Genomic DNA, 17,076 nt, shown 5'->3' on the forward strand with positions numbered 1-17,076 from the left:
TTCAATCAAGGCAGCATTTCTCTCACTCACAGCAAGGTATTAAACAGCCTGAGGCTGATGCAGCAAACCATCCTTTCCCAGAAATCAACATGCAAAAGCAATGTCAGGACTGAGAATAGAAAAAATAAAATAAAGTCCATACTCAGATTAATACAAAATCCCAGCTTTCCAGTCCCTGTAATGCAGTTCTCAAAAGATTTTAGCTTGATTCTCTATTACACTTGGGTTTATATGACCATTAACTCACAGCAAAATGCTTCCAGATCAGAGCATTGTATGTTTTACATCCCTTATATTCATTTCATACTTGTACAGAAAATGACATAAAACACAGGGTATCCAGCCCAGCAGATTGCATTACTGGCTCTGCCACAGGCTCACTCCAGCTCCTGTCTCCACTCTGTGCTCCAGTTTCCTTCCACAGGGGGAGGAGGAAGGAGAGAAATAAATCATTTCTGTGCCTCCCACGGGGCTGTAGATTTGGTTTGGTTCACTAATATTTCTAAAAGGCCTTGGAATGATTACCCAGAGACAAAAGCATGATGCAGATGGTCTTGCAGAGCCCAGCCTGCCCCGTGCTGGTGCCACAGATGCCATCCCCAGGTGTCATGAATCCCAGTGCCCATGCAAGGGACATGGAGAGTGACTCAGGGGGGAGACCAGCCTCATGGGGAGTGACACAGGGAGAGACCATCCTCATGGGGAGTGACACAGGGAGAGACCAGCCTCATGGAGAGTGACACAGGGAGAGACCAGCCTCATGGAGAGTGACACAGGGAGAGACCATCCTCATGGAGAGTGACTCAGGGAGAGACCAGCCTCATGGAGAGTGACACAGGGAGAGACCAGCCTCATGGAGAGTGACACAGGGAGAGACCAGCCTCATGGAGAGTGACACAGGGAGGTGACCAGCCTCATGGGGAGTGACACAGGGAGAGACCAGCCTCATGGGGAGTGACACAGGGAGAGACCAGCCTCATGGGGAGTGACACAGGGAGAGACCATCCTCATGGGGAGTGACACAGGGAGAGACCATCCTCATGGGGAGTGACACAGGGAGGTGACCAGCCTCATGGAGAGTGACACAGGGAGGTGACCAGCCTCATGGAGAGTGACACAGGGAGGTGACCAGCCTCATGGAGAGTGACTCAGGGAGAGACAATCCTCATGGAGAGTGACTCAGGGGGGTGACCAGCCTGGGCAGCAGGGACTGTGTGATTAAATCAGTGAATTCTCCCTTTGAGAAGATGCTTTGATGGGTGGTGTTGCAACATGCTGGTTAAAAAGCTACAGAAAAGGGGTAAATTGGTAAAGGGGGCAAAGGAGGGACCCAGGGGCCGTTCAGCCCTGCAGTGCTGCCCACTCCTGCCTGCACTGCCTGCTGATTGCTGCTGTCCCTGCTGCCAGCTCTGATGACTCTCTTGGAGGGGACACCCAGCACCGCAGTGGGAGATGTTGTCCAAATGTCCTGAGGGCTGGCAGAGAGCAGAGCCCTCCTCCTTCCTCCTCCCTGGGAAACATGCTTTGAAAAAGAAAATACAATCCATCCTTTTCACATTTCCCTGTATTTTCACTTCCAGTGGCCAAGATGAAAGAAAGCCTGAGTCCCCAGCCCAGTCCTCAGCACACTCCTTGTCTCCAAACCAGGGCAGCTGACCAGTGCCACTGCCCTCACCACCAATCCCTGCCACGACCCCCAGGGCCAGGAGAGGCTGCAGAGCACCCACCTCACCCTGGCAAGGGGCTGCACAGTTTTGTGATGCTCGGCTCCCGAAGTGCCACCTGTACTGCCAGCAGGACAGTGGCACAGACTGATGTCACCGTGTCCCCTGCCCTGCAGTCCACAGGGCTGGCTGACACTGACTGTGCCTCCACCTGGGCACCAACAGCCCACCCCAAACTGCCCTGGCCGGGGTTCCAGCAGCACTGGGGGGATGCAGGGTCACACACCACCCACGGCATCTCTCCTTTTGGCACACAAACCAGCCAAGGGCCAGCTTGGATGGACACTGCCCGTGGGCCACTGCTCTGGAGGCGTCCCCAGGAGACCCAAGGGCTGAGCTCCATCCAGCAGCCTGACAAAAGCAATCAGGGTAAAAGCCTGAGTCACAGCCATCAGGAGATCAGAGCTGTTCAGAATGAGCTGGAGCCAGCAACAAACCCCTTCTCGCCCAAGGGCTGCTCCTTACCTGCACTGCTTGTGAGGAAGGAAGTGAGGAGGGGTCTCCTGCACCCAGGAGGGCACTCCCCACGATGGCACCAGCACAGCAGCAGGGTACAAACTGCTGGTGTCACCAGAGGGGTGCCAGGACCAAACAATACCCTGCAGGTGTGAAATGAGAGGTGGCCAGGACACAACCCCATCCCTGTGAAGGGCATGACAGCCACAAAGAGCTCCCTGATGGACCCTGACCCCCACCAACAGGCACAGCCCCATCAGGAACTGAACTCAGACCCACTGACACATTTTACAGGCTTCAAACAAGTAAAACCAGGATTTAGGGTCACTTGGCTTGCTGCCTCCATGTCCCATCTCTAAAGACCAAAGAGGTGCCAGAGTTCACTGCAGCAGGAGAGGACAGGGAGGCTGGGAGACGGAAAGAGCCCGAGTGATATTCCTGCACAAAGGTACTGCCTTAAATTAAATATCAGAAACGTGAATATCTGGAGGGATTATGGACTCTGAAGTCTCCATATTGGCTTGAGCTGCACGTCTTTGCATTGTCTTTGGGTTTATGACACATCCCCATCCAGGTTTTTGTGGCTCCTGGGAAAAAGGGCTGAGCAGCTTCCTGCAAGGAAGGGCAGCAAACCAGAAATTAAACCAGCACCCAGAGAGGACATGGGGCACCCAGAGGTGCCAGGTTAATGCCTGGCAGTAATTTAGCCCTAGGTTTGCTGGCATGTACTGCCAAGAGCCAGAGCCATGGTCACTCAGAGCTATCAGACCTGACCCAACATGATCCAGAGGTGCTTCCTACCCACCCCACTGCCCTAATCCACCAAGAGACAATGAGCAAAGACTGCAGCACTCCAGGTGAGTCCCTCACTGAGGGAAAGGAGCTTCCAAGATCCCAGAGATTGGGAAGAGCCAGCATGGTGCACCAGCCCCTGCCTCACCTCCAGGCACCAGCACTGAGTTTGCAAAACCAAAGCAGCTGCCCTGGCTCTGGAGTAGAGACCCATCCCCTCCCTGTCCCTCCCCACCAGGCTCCTCTGAAAGGTCTCTCCATGGTGCTGTGCTCGCTGTGCCCAGGGCTGGGCCCACAGGAGCTCAGCTGGGCCAGCACTGGGAGCCCTCTCTGCTGTCACAGGGGCAGGGGCAGCAGGTGCCCAGCACCAGGGACACACAGCCCAGCCCTGTAAACAACAACCTCTGCGTGATCCTACATCCTAACCAGGGCCAGAGGCAATCCCCAGAGTGTGGGCAGAGAGATCAACTGTTCTTCCCTTTCCCACTCCCTCACAACTATTTTATTCCCAAAGAATTCGATTTACACAGGGAAAAATCCAACCCACAACATCTGCTGTGACCAGGGAGATGCAGTTTTTTGACTTGGTGGCTCGAATGCCAGTACTGCAGGGGAAGATACAACTTCTGCTGGGGAAGACACAAAACTTCCCTTCCCACAGGCACCTTCCTCTGCCACCACGTGAGGATTTGGCAGAAAACTCCCATCCAGCCCATTCTTTTGTCTCAGATAGAGAAACATAGGTGTGGAGTAAGAGAGAGAACAGTGAAGTGGCTGTAAAGCCAAGCTTTGAGGGTATCAGAGGTGACTTTGCTGGAGCACCAGCTCCAAGAGCACATCAGCGAGCAGCTCTGGCCCTGTCCACACCGAGCTGGTGATGAAGAGCTCCAGAAGAGCCCAGTCACAGTGTGACTTTTCGTGGACAGCCCAGGAAATCCAACAATTGAGGAGCTTTGCTTCACTCCTAGCATTGGGATGATCCAAGATGTAAATCGGAAAGATCTTTTTGCGTTTCCTTTTCCAGGCATTGAGCCCTGGCACACCAGGGACTGTTAGTCACACGCTGCCCTGCAAACCCTTGGGCCGGGCTTAGGGGACACACCTTGGACTCACACAAACACATCCCACCTCCAGGGCTTCCCACTCTGCTGAACTCAAGGCACATCACCCACACTGGCACATTCCTGCTAATATTAGCCCGGGGCTGAGTCGCAGCATCCGCAGCACGCGGCTGCAGCTGCTCCCGGGGCTGCAGGAACGCTGCACAGCCCGGGGATGCACCACGGCCACATGTCCCACAGACATCCCAGGCATCTGCTCAAGGAAATTTTAAGGACGAGTCCCTGAGTTTTGTGCACGTAGAAAAGCCTGTTTATAATGCAGCACCCTCCTGAAAATGAGCTGGGTGATGGTTTTGTGGTGGCACTTAAAACTGGGACGTAACTGAGTTTGTAACTCATTGAGACAAAGCCTGCTGGTGAAATACTAAAAATACCCTGCACTGGGTGGTGAGAGAAGTGTCTGAAAAGTGTGCTGTAGTTAGGAAGAGTAAATAAATAAAATAGCCAGAGAAACCTTCTGATCAGCAGTGTCATGTCCTGGCAGGGCTGGAGGCTCCCCACCCAGCTCCACAGCACTGCCAAGGCTCACCCACCAGCCAGCACTCGCTCCCCAAGGGAGCTGGGCTCTGAGCAATGGCAAACTCGGGGATTAAGAGCCATCAACAGATGCTGTCTCATGGTTTCTGCCAGAGCAAAGCTGCCCCCACCAAGCTGTACCCCCAGAGACCACACAGGGCCCTTGGGCACCCTCCTGCCTCTCCACACACAGCCCTGCTCAGCATTTCCACCAGGCACAGTTTACAGCCACTGGGACAATCTGTGTTTCAGCATTACAGGGAGATGGCTCTGGTGCTGACTGACAGCACTGGCCAAGGCAAGGAGAGCTTGGCATCAGTGCTGCCACTCACCACCAGCAACTGCCAGTGAAAACACACCCAGTTACCCCAGCACTGTGCTCAGCAGCAGCCACATCCCACCGGGATGAGGGACTGGAGCAGATCTCTCCTGTCTCACCACCAGGCAGCAGATACTGAGTGCACAGTGCTCTGCACCTCTGGCAGAAAGACAAGTACCACACTGTGGAATTATCTTTGTGCAGCATCACAGCCAAGCAAAGCTGTGAGCAGGAACATCCTCCTCCCCCTCAGGAGAGAGCTGTGGACACAAAGACTCCCACATCACCCAGCCTGGGCTGGATCAGGGAGCTCTGGGGTGCAGGGATTGGTAACACACTGCACAGGCATCTCACCAGGCTGCTTTAGCCCTGCAGCCTCCCTTCCCTGCAGCTCGGGGTCTGTGCCTGAGACCCCGGGGAGCTGAGGGACCCACAGCCCCCTCTGAGGCAGAGGTGAGCTTGGGAAGCACTGCTGCAACCAGGGCTGAACCAGCCACTCCTGAAAACCTGCCACAATCTATAAACCCAGGGGCAGAGCTATCATGCTCTGTAAATCCTGGCAAACCACAGACCTAATGATGCTCTGCCCCATTAGAGACGAGGAAGCTTTTGACAGTCAAATAAGGGGGATTAGAATTATAGAATGGGTTTGGTTGGAAGAGACCTTACAAACCGTCTGTTCCAACCCCACTGCCATGGGCAGGGAACACCTTCCACTAAACAAGGCTGCTCATAGTCCCATCCAAGCTGACCTTGAACCCTTCCAGGGATGGGACATCCCCAGTTTTTCTGGAGCAGAAGCCCCTGGACTTTTCTGGTGCCCTCCCGCAGGACCTGTTGCTCAGTGCAAAATGGGCACTGTGAGCATCCCCATCACTGCATCGGGCACAAGGAAGAAGAACACACTCTGCTGTGCTCCGTTTTCTTCTCAAATGTTGCTTTGATCTGGAAACTAAACTGGAATCAAGTGCTTCCCTGTCCCCAAGGGCCCTTGCATCCTCCTCAGGCTCACTGAGGCTGCAGCTCCCTGCCTGCTGCAACACAGCAGGGACAAGAAACCCAGCAGCGATGCTGGGAGGAGAACTGGCAGGAGGAGCAGCCAGGGTGACTGGGGAGGGAGGCAGTGTGTGACTGGAGGGAACAAAGGGAGCTCTGGATGGTCTGGTGCTGCTGATCCATGGTATTTTTGGCAGATCTTTCCTGCTTGGCCAAGGGCTGCGTGGGGTTGAGGTACCCACCCAGCAGACAGGAACACTTCATCTCCTGCCCTTGGGGCTGGAGATTAGTTGCCTGGCTCTTGGGAAGCTGCTGTGCAACCCTGAGAGCTAATTACATTGGGAAACAGTAGCCCAGATCCCTGCTCAAGGGCAAGGCCAGACCTTTTGGCTTGAGCTGCACGGAGCTTTCCCCAGCCTCTCCCTCTGCACAGGCAGGAACTATTAAGTTCTCCACAGACTGAAAATAAAGGCAGCACAGAGCTGCTCGGTGCCACCGAGGAACACACACAACCCAAACACGCAGCCCCGGGGCCCACAGCAGAGCCTTTATCGTATCCAAGTAGGGAATTACTCATTCTTCAGAGATTTAAATGCAACTGGGGCAGCGAGAGGGAAGCTGTAATCACAGCAGCACTCGCAGCCCTGCGCTGGGGAAGCTCACACGTCCCTCAAGGACAGTCACAAAGGCGCCCTTGAACCCCAGCACCGAAGTGGTGCTGGACTCTGTGTCCCAACACTTGTTAGCTCCAATCCTCCCGAGGGACGTGAAGGGATCCTTCCCTCCGCCTCCTGCTCTGCCCTCCCCTGCCAGCCGCAGCTGCAGCAAGCCCAGGGCTGGAGACAGGGGAGGTGACCGTGTCCAAACCCTGCGACAAGGGCTGCACAGACCCCAGCTTTGCCACCCGTTTCCTGCCTGACCTGGAAGAGGAACCCGTGTGCCCTGAGCTTCCTCGGCTCCCCAGCAGGAAAAACAGCGGAGCTCTGCTTCCCGAAGGCCAGGCTGCCTTCTCCAGGAGGCGGAGGAGGCTCAGCCTATAGCGGTGCACACGCAGCCCCCTGGATAGGCTTTCAGCGCGGCCCCAACATCTCCGCTGCTCCTTGTGGGTTTTTTGGTTCTGGTTTTTGTTGGTGTTTTTTTTTTTTTCCTCCTTTCTAGAAACCGCTGCACAAAGCTCGGCTTGGGTCGCTGCCAGGACGCGCGGGTGCGTAGGGATGGAGCTGCTCTTCCAAAACTCTGCTCGGGAAGATGAGCTCCCCCGAGCCCATCCCTCATCGCCGGCTTCAGGCACAGCCCCCCAGCCCTCTTCTGCCCGGCTCTCACTGCCAGACCCATCTGGCAGCGGCACGCTCCCCGATAGCTTATTTTCTCGCCTCCAAAAGCAGGCAAGAAGCGGCAGGGTACCTCGGGAGAAGGCGAGGGGGCTGCACGGAGATCCCCCAGCAGAGCGCTGCGGGCCGCTGGAGCTGTGCCACGGGACAACTGCAGAGCTCTGCAGGGCAGGCGGCTCCCGCTGCGGGGCTACAGAAACTCGGCATGGTTATCCACATCCCAGCTACTCCACGGCTGGGTTTGCACCCCAAAGCGGGGAATCAACAGAAGGGCCTCTGCCCGGCTCTCTTTTTTTTTTCTTTTCCCCAGACTTTCAGTCTCGTCAGGCGGGTGTTTTCAGCTGAAAAAAACTACATAAATCAGCTCGGGAAGGGCACGAAAGGAGAAACATCCCGTAAGATCCTGCCTTGGCAGATAGTACCGGGCGCAGCCGGCTCCGGACAAAAGGCACCGGGGGATGCAGCCCTGGGACATCCCGCTCCTTCCAGCCCTCCCTACCCTCGGGGCGCCCGCCCAGCCTCGGCCGGGACCCCCCCGGAACCACCGGTGGCGCGGGGAGACTGCGGCAGCCGAGCCCGGGGGAAGCCGAGCCGAGCTCAACCCGCTCCGCCGCGGCCGCAGCTCCTCCCGGCTGAGCCCCCAAAAGCGGCTTCTCCCTCCGGAGCTCCCTCCGCGGGGGCACCCACCTTCGAAGTCGGAGATGATGCCCTCCAGGTGGGCGCTGACGGCCGGGTCGGCCATGGCGGGGCGCGGGGCGCTGCCCCCCGGCTCGGCGGTGCGCGCTGCGGCCGCGCGAATGGCGGAGGGCGAGCGGCTGCGGCCGCCCCCCGCCCCGCCGGGCAGCGAGCCATGCCCCCGGCCCGGCCCAGCCCGGCCCGGCCCGGCACGGCCCCTCGCCGCGCACTGGCTGCTCCCCACGCCCGTCACACCGCCCCCTCCGCCCGGCACGGCCCCTCTGCGGGGCGGTGGCCGGGACCTCCGCCCCGCCCCGATGGGTCCCGCTGTGCTGTTCGATCCCTCTGTGCCCCCCCCCCGGTCCCTCTGTGCCCCCCGGCCCCTCTGTGCCCCCCCGGTCCCGCTGTGCCCCCCGGCACGGAGCCGCCCTGAGGGGTGACAGCCCTCGGGAAGGAAGCAGCTCTGCCCCACGGAGGGTGGAACCGGCCCCACACGGGTGGGTCGCTCCCCCGATGTTCTCCGGCGCTGATGAGCCTTTCGCTTCTCGGTTTACCCTTGTTTGGAAAGGGACAGCTCGGCCACGCTCCGTTTTATAATTCCTGAAAATCAAGCCAGCGCTGTGCTAACCCACCGCTGCCAAATCCAAGCAGCCTGCTCTGGAAAATCATCCCTGCAGGAGCAGCGGGGGATGCAGAACTTGTCCCGAGGCTGAGCCCAGCGCTGAGCACTCGGTGCTGCCACAGCTCCCTCCGCTCCAGCCGGCTCTGGCATGGACCCCAGCCCGCTCCGTGACACTGCTGCCTCTTCCCCACCTCTCACACCCCCTCAGGTTGAGCATCTCGCTATCTGATGCTTCTCCCTTCCGGTGTTGATTCAGATCCTGCCCTCCTGACCCTCTTTTTATCCTCCCCGCCCTGTGTTTGGATAGCATCATTTTGAAGTGATGATACCCCCTGAAATGTGTCCAGGCACATCAACAGGAAAAGAAAAATGAATGGGTTGGGCTTTTAGTCCACTTTGGGTGAACCATAAAGGAAAATTATGCAAAACAGTAGTAGAGTTACTGTCAGTTACTGCAGAAAGTATGAGCTTCACCACAGATGTCACCCTTTTAATTTCACACATTTAAAGTCTGCAAACACCACAGACTCCCCCAGAATGTACATGAATCAGAAAATGAAACCAACAGTACCAGTTTCCCCAGACTCAACAAGCTGCGGGTTTTCCGTACTATCCAAGGAAAGGCATTACTTGAAGACGTGGGAACTGTTTAAATAATCTTGAGAACACACCTTTACAACAGAAGTCCGGTATTTTAAGGCAGGTACAGTGGGTTTCCTCTCCTCTGGCAGGCAGCAGTGCTCAGCTCTTTCATTTTTTGCTCCCCTCGTGGTGTCAGAAACCACGGGACGTACCAGAGCAGTGCAGGGAGGAACAGCTCTGCATCTCTCCGCATCACGAGTGGAAACAAAAATGCATTTCCATGCAATACACTGCCTGTAAAGCTCCTTGGTGTCACCCTGGCTGAACACCATCAGCTGTTCCCCATGCCTTGGAGAACAGGAGGGACCATGGGCCTGTGGCTCCCGTGGCACCGAGCTCAGCTCCCTGGGGCCAAGTCCCTGCTGTCCCCAGCATGGGGAGAGGTGGCAGCTGCCACACTGCACAGCACCACAGAGGGCTGAGCCCTGTCACTGGCATCGATTTTTGAAAGAAATTGTCTTTATTTCTCTCCGCCCAAGCGCTCTTATGCAGGTCACATCCGCAATCCATTTCCAGCAGGTAAAAATGTAGCTGTCAATAATTAACTTTGTTACTGAGCGAGGAAAAAAGTCCCACTTTGTTAAAAATCATGGATGACTCCCTCACTGGGAAAACCACAACCTGGATTAGCCTTTTCCAAAACCTGTTAAACATCCTGACTATACCCTCATCACAAAGCTGTAGAATGGGTTTAAAGCAGGGGAAAAAATGAACTAAACAAGACAAACTAAAAATCCTTGTTGTAAAGAAGATTTTAAAAGGGCAATACAAGCAATCTGAGGAAAGACCAAGCACATTTTTTGATGTTCAGAGTCTAACCCCTTGCAAATCCCATAAGATTTGATGTGAGAGCCCCTGCTTGGAGTTTGGTGGCACTCTCTGAACTAGGTCACACAGGGATTGGTGTGATGGAGACCCTGTTTTTGAGGTCAACAGGAGGCAAGAAGGAGAAAAAAAACACAAAACATTCTTGATGGACTGTGGTAGGGAGCATCACAATGTCATCTGCTGGTCTGCTGGAGCTGGTGAAGAAGCTCAGAGCACTTCAGCAGAAGAGGTTGAGGCAGTTTGGGTCAGTCCCAGCTCCCTGGGTCACTCTGCATTTCCCAAGCAAAGGCAATGTTGTTATCCTGGATCTAATAAAAGTTTAGCAAATCAAGCAGCCAAGAGGAGAGCCCCCAGAAGTGTGAAATAAAATATCCGGGCTGGAAGTAGGAGTTCCTTTTCATTAAAACCAGCTGGGTCATATTGCACCCATGTGCACCTAAGGCACTGAGAGGGGGAGAGAAAGATGGAAAATTACAGCAACTAAAGAATAGCAAGAATATCCAGAGCTCTAGCAGTAAATATTTAAAGCAGTAAGGTATGTAAACAGCTCACCCCATAGCACATACCCCAAGCGCCTGCTAGAAGAGGAGCAAGCTTTCCTCCAGGGAGATAAACCCATCCTTCTCCCTCTTGGAGACTTTCTTGCCCTTTAATCTCATTGAGCCATGTCAGAAGCACAGCTTTACAAGAGCATCAGACCAGAAAAATCATCCCCTTGACCAAGCTGCACATAACCAAACTCCACTTCGTCTGGTTTTCTACCTGCATCCTCAACCCAAAAGATTTTGTTTAGCTAAATCCTTCTTCTAGAAAGGCAGGCAACCCTGGGAAGCTGAGCCCACATCCCAGAGGGATGGAGACCCTTCCTCCTCCCCTGGAATTGGTTTTTGGGGCTCCCTGTCAGCATAGCAGCAGTGTGGGTTGTACTGCTCAGCCAAATGTAGTTTTGGCACAGCCCCTGCTTTGCCCTTTCCAGGTAGATCGAGGAGATTGAGGATCCTGAGACTTCTCCTGATGAAAGATCTCCCACAGTGATCACATCACCTACACTCCCTTTGATAAAATAATCAGGTTCTGCTCCTTCTGTCCTTGTGGCAGGGGTTTTCTTCAGTCACTTATCCGGCTTTCCTGCTCCTTTCTCCGGACATATCACAGGAGTTTGTAATTACATTTCCATTCTTATCTTTAAGGAGAAAGAACTCCCTTTTCAAGAGGAAGAGAGCAGATCTCATCTCTTCTGTCACTTGCTGCTCCCCCTGCTCACACAACCAGGGGTCTCACTGTTTTTACTGTACCAGAAGCCCCACCTCAAGCTCCTGCTTTGATAAAACCTTTGGGATCCTCTACACAGCAACTGCTGCCCAAGATAAAATTCCTGTTCTCCAAAGCACTGGCTGCAGGAGAATTTTAGGTAAATATTTTCCTTGCTGTGTTACATTACAGTAGAAATATTTCTTGTTTCCTTTCTATGCCAGGCCACCAGTGACTGCTCAGCCCTTGTTCCTTTACCATCACTCTGCTCTTCAGATGAGCAAGAAACTTCCTGCAAAGTTGTTTTATTGGCCTAGAAGTGATTTCCTGCCCCCAGAAAGGCAGTCTGTAAAATCTGCTGATCACTCAGTTACAGGTACCAAGCTAAAAATGGATTGATGCCACAAGAGCTGGCAGATGCAAGAAACTTTAACCCTTTTTTTCTGTCTGCTTCACCCCTGGGCTCTCCTGCAATGCAGCAGAGATTTGCCTCGAGGGCTTCTCCAGATCTCAGCTCAAACTACTCCAGAAGCAGCCAGTGCTGGTCACAGCCTCTGCCCATGGGTATGGGGGAACACAAAGCAACCAGACATAGAAAATCACTTCAAGGAGAAAAAATGTCTTAAGAGGAAAAAAAAAAAAACCAAGCAAACAAGGAGGTGGCAGGTACCAGCTTTAGAAGATCCTTTAAAAGGCTAAGGCAGAAAAAAGACTTTCCTATCCAAACCCATTTCAAAAAGCACTGTGCACTTTCCTTGCAGGCTGCTAAGAATGCAGTTTTTCAGGCAGATTTTCTTCCTCCCACAAGTCAAACTTTTTTCTGAACCCGGCAGCTCTTATCAGTCTCACAATCTGCTGCAGTCATGAGCAGCAGGCTGGGTTAGACCAGGGCCATGAGTCATTGTGGCTACCTGAGCCTTAAAGTATCTCCTACACAAAAATGGGCAATTCATCCACAGGATCTTCCCCTTCCTCCTCGTATTTTAATTAGAAAATAAAACTTTTTATTGATTATGGCCTCTCCCATCAAATGCTTTGAGGCTTACAGACCAAAACTAATATGTAGGAATAGCTAAATATCATTATTATTAACCACTCAGTGTTTCTTTGAGAGGCCAAATACCTTTCCTTGCTGCTGATCACAGGTGAAACCTCCTTCCCAGCTTTTATGGGAAGGTGTAAGGGGTGGGTGGAGGCACTTAGAGTGTGAGCCACCAAGCCCAGTGTGCTCAGGGCATCACTTCCAGCTCAGCACCGGGCAGCTCTGGCTGCAGCATCCCCTCAGCAGCACCAACACCGGGGCACAAGGAGAGGCAGGTTTATAATCACCCAGATGAGGCAGATTTTAAAGGTAAAGGAATGGTGAGTCACAGCTCTTTTCTCCAAGCCAAAAGTAAAAGGTTGTTGCCATTACCCTCCCCTCCACTCCTCTGTTCTGTGCAGCTTCTGAGCTCCTGCGCTGCCTCTGTCCCAAAACCACCTCTGGACCATCCAAAACCATCCAAACCCAGCTGGGAGAGCTGCAGTCACCTCCATGGGACAGGTGGGGAAACTGAGGCAGGATCAGCTGTTCCTCAGAGTCAGGGAGCTGCTGTGTGACCAGAGCAGTGCTGGGAGCCCCCACTCCTTGGGAAGCGCTGCTGTCACTGCCTGGGGACCGGGGGACTCCGGAAGGAAAATCAGACACGGTTCCCATCCCCTCCTCCCATGCTTTCGTGTAGATGACGGCGTGAATCCAGCCCTGATTACGCAGGAATTGTCACGAAAAGAGGCTCTTTCCCAAGACTCCAGGATCTTCCTGCTTCCCAAGAGTAGGAAACACAGGGGGGACGGACGCGTTTCAGTGCTCGTCACACTTCCCTTCCTCAGCAAGGAAACCAAGAGCATGGGAAAAGCTAAAATAATTCAAAATAGATTTGCTAATTTGAGATTTCTGGATAATGAACCGGGTTTTTGGTTGGTTGGTTGGCTGGTTGGGGTGTTTTTTGTTGGTTTTTTTTTTGTTTTGCTTATTTTATTTTGTTTTTTTAAAAGAAAATGCTGCCGGATCTCATCTGTTAGTGCCACAGAGCCAGGGATCTGCACAGAAAAGGTCAGGTGACTTTGAAGACTGGATAACAGGAAAAGGATGAAATCTGGCAGATTGGCAGAAGGGCAGCACTTAGAGGACTTTTAATAAAGTCTTTGCTCATGGAAAGAGCCTCAGCACAAAGGACCTCTCTGCCCCAGTAGGTCCCAGCATGACCACAAGCCACCAATGTCATAAAATTAAAGTGAGGAGCTCCTAAAATGTATTAAATGAGAGCCTTTTAGTGGCAAACAGAAACCATTAGAGCTCTGTCGTGAGTCATCCTGGCTACCCAGCATCACTCACACCCCACAGGAAGGTGGAGAGGGGATGGGGCTGCCAGAAGCATCACCCACAGATGTGCCACAGGGAAGAGCTGCTGTGGGCAAAGATCAGCGTTGCCAAAGGAACAAAAAAACCCCAATCCCACCCCAAATATGGTTATGGCATAAACAGATCAATAAGAGCAGAACTGAGAAGATTTTAGAGGGGTAAAGTGTAAAGGGACTGATGTGAACTCAAGGGAGCAAAAGGCCAAAGAGGTTTCTGCTCGTAGGAAATGAAATACAACACGAGGAAGAAGAAGGTGCCTGAACCCACAGCTTCTCAGATATCCAGTGTACAAACAGGCCACACAGCAAAGCTGGTGTTCTGGGACAGCCTGGAGCTGAGATGCCCTATGGGAGCTGGATGGGTGAGGAACAAGCACAGACAGCCCCTTCTCCCCACCCCAGCAGGGACAGAGCCATGAGGATCAAGGCTTGCCTTCCTGTCAGGTTTAACCCCATTAAATCAGCACACAGGGGAGGTACCAACCTGCTCTTGCACAGAACAAGGGATGCATCACGTGTGGTTACACTGAGCAGGGCAGGGAGAGCACCAGCATCCCTCCCCTCACCCTCCTAACCTGGAAACAGAGCTGGAGCTGTCCTGGTCCCACTGTGCTCATCCTTGATGGCCCCAAACACCTCCCTGGGGATTGGTGGGGTCACCCAGAGCTCCCTCAGTCTAAGGTGAGATTCTAGCCGGGGAAGGAAGGATGCCTTGCCTGCAGGAAGGATGCTGTGGCTCCAGGGGCACAGGTTGGGCTGGGAGGCACAGCTCTGCCCCCTCCAACACCCTCCCATGGGCTCTGAGCCTCACCCCCTCCAAGCAGCAATCCATCAGCCCCCTGACCTGGAGACTGAGCTCAGTGCAGCCCCCTCTCCCCAGCTCGAAGCACTCCATGGCAAGACAGTGATTCCAGCCACTGTCCGTGCTCAGAGCCTGCAGAGGGAAATGCTGCCCCCAGCCTGGGCCAGGCTCATCATCCCAGCCACCCTGGGCTCCAGGAGCGCCCTGCTGTCCCCACACCACTGGTGACAGCCCACGTGCCTGGCAGGGAAAAGGGGAGGGAAGGGAAGCACAGCTCCCTGGTGTTGATTAAACAGCAGGGGACACTTGCAGAGGAAGGAAATGGAAAGAGGATCAGGAACTGCATCTGCCTGAACCTCAGGCAGTTAAAACAAACTCAGTCTCAAGCTCTTGTTCTCAGTTTCAGGTCAGACTTTTCTAAGAACCTGGGAGGTGCAATTTAGGATCCAAGCAGAAAACTGACTTAATTACTTTAATTATTTTTTTAAAAAAAATGAATTATGAATTACTGCTTCTTAATTAAGGCCAAACAGGCACAGAACTCGGTGTCTCATGACAGCACAGATGTTTTAATAGAAACAAGAGGCTTCAGAAACCCTGCTCATCCTTAATGAGTTTAACACACACAGGGCTCAGCACGTTTCCTTTGGAAAACCTTCCTGCGTGGTTGGGTCCAGCAGGAATTGCAGTGCCTGGGAACACCTTTTCACTGCTTGCACCCTTCTGGTAGTTGCAGGGGGGGAAGAGAAGGTCAGTCAGAATATTGAATCCCTTGGAAAGAGCCCATTTCCAGCACTGACAACTTCCCAGCAGCCCCTAATTAGGGAGAATTTGCAGGAATAAATAAACTGGCAGAGCTACATGCGTGCACTCCGCTTCCAGATGTGCATGTCTCATTTTCACGTGGTGTCCGAGGCAGGGCTGGAAACTCCATCCCCGCAGAGCAAGGGGAGGAGGCCGGCACAGCCCAGCCCCTCTGCAGCCCCACGGGCACAAATCCCACTCCATCCTGCCTCCCACACACATCCCAAGGGCCTTGGGCACTGTCCTTCACCCCTCCAGTGCTCCCCATCCCTCTCCCATCACACCTGACCACCAGGGACCTTCCCAAGCCCACTGCAGGGCAGGGCGTGAGCTGGGAAATCGCTTCTTGCGGCCCCCGCTGCTCCCTCAGCCGCCTGCTCACGACCTTTTCAACCCAAAACTTTCCAGGCATAAATATACCAGCCTCATGGCAGGAAACTTGCTTCTCTTCTGCTTCTCCCCTGTTTCTCAGAGAGCCATTTCCAGCAGCTCGTGCTCCCTGCACCAGGCCCCAGTTGTTTCTCCCCGCTCCTCCGGGATATTCCAGGCACGCAGCAAAATCTGCTGCAGTTTAAAGACCCTAAAACTCCCTGTAAAGGCTCAGGAAGCACCACAAGCTGCAGGTCAGACCTCAGGAGCAGCTGTACCTCCTGATCTCCCCGCTTACCACTATGAGGTTTTATTATTATTATTATTATTATTCCTTTTTGACATAAAGCAGTTTGATAAGAACAATTCCCAGATGGAGCCACAGCCCCACACCCACTCAGCTTCCTCTGGGCAGCATGGACACAGTGTGGGAGCTCACTGCACAGCAGGAGGAGGACACAAGGGCAGGGGGAGAGGAAGGAGAGGAAGAATGAACACAGTTTTCCTTTCCTTTTAAAGGTTTTGGCAGACGGCAGCAAAAGCACCAGCGGGGATGCAGAGGTGTGATCATCAGCGTCCACACAGCACCGAGCTCCTCTGGCAGCTTCCCTTTGCTCCAGCTCCACCACACAAGGATGGGAAAGGTGCACAGGTGGACAGGAATTGCTGTCAGAGTCCATGGGGTGTCTCCATGCAGAAGGGAATGTGGATGTCCTGCAATGGTCCTGCCAGGGGAAATGTCCTCAGCTCCACCACTGCTGCTTGGGAGAGCTTGGCAAGGCTGCCAGGGGCACACGTTAAATCAGGATTGGTGCTGTTAAACTGCTGAGCTCCAGGAGTGCAGATGGGAAAGGGATGAACCACCCTGGGCACCAGCTGCCCTCAGCATGGGCAGGGTCTGCCGTGCCTTCATTAAACCATCCTCTTGAAAAGTCTGTTACAGCCCTCTCAGACTGGCACAGAACACATCCAAGGTAACTCCCAGGAAACACATCCCAGGATAATCCCAGACACATCCAAGGTAACTCCCACTAACCACATCCCAAGATAATCCCAGCAGGATCCAGTGATGAATGGAGTCAAGGTGTGCTGGGCACCACTAAAGAAGCAGCCCTGAGCTGTGGGTTCAAGAGATTTACCCCAAGCACAGGAGGCAGCGCGGGAGCTCAGACTGCAGCTGCCTTTCCTGCTGGAAAAGCGTGCCAAGGGGAATGGCAGAGCCCCTCCAACCACACCAAGCTTCTGTTCCCCAATCCATCTAGCACATACCAAGCACTGCCTACTCAGCATCTTCTACAGATGCAGAAGTTTCACAGCTGATTTTAAAATCTGGAGGATAAAAAAAAGCAATGAGTCAACGTTTTTGGGGGAATTTCCTTCAGCTTCCTCTCGCTTCTCCTGCTCAGCCCTGCTGCCTGCCCCAGAGCC

At 53.8% G+C, this 17,076-nt stretch overlaps 1 protein-coding gene across 6 annotated transcripts in view; it reads right to left on the reverse strand.

Annotated features, from left to right (window-relative positions):
- Window positions 1-17,076, reverse strand: part of SEPTIN9 (septin 9) — a 136,752-nt gene that overhangs the window by 61,707 nt on the left and 57,969 nt on the right. The window contains exon 1 of one of the 6 annotated variants that reach the window (XM_088065447.1): window positions 8,563-8,614. The exons of 4 other annotated variants lie outside the window; for them this stretch is intronic. In XM_088065447.1, coding sequence (XP_087921573.1) covers window positions 8,563-8,599 — 37 coding nt within the window. In that variant the 5' untranslated portion in view covers window positions 8,600-8,614. Of the gene's footprint in view, window positions 1-7,942; window positions 8,069-8,562; window positions 8,615-17,076 lie in introns of those variants that run through there. One more of the 6 variants, XM_005526809.3, reaches the window with a different exon arrangement.

This window comes from Pseudopodoces humilis, chromosome 21, assembly GCF_049639895.1.
Source record: "Pseudopodoces humilis isolate 2021_Gansu_Grassland_sample_001 chromosome 21, ASM4963989v1, whole genome shotgun sequence".
Taxonomy (NCBI): Eukaryota; Metazoa; Chordata; class Aves; order Passeriformes; family Paridae; genus Pseudopodoces; species Pseudopodoces humilis.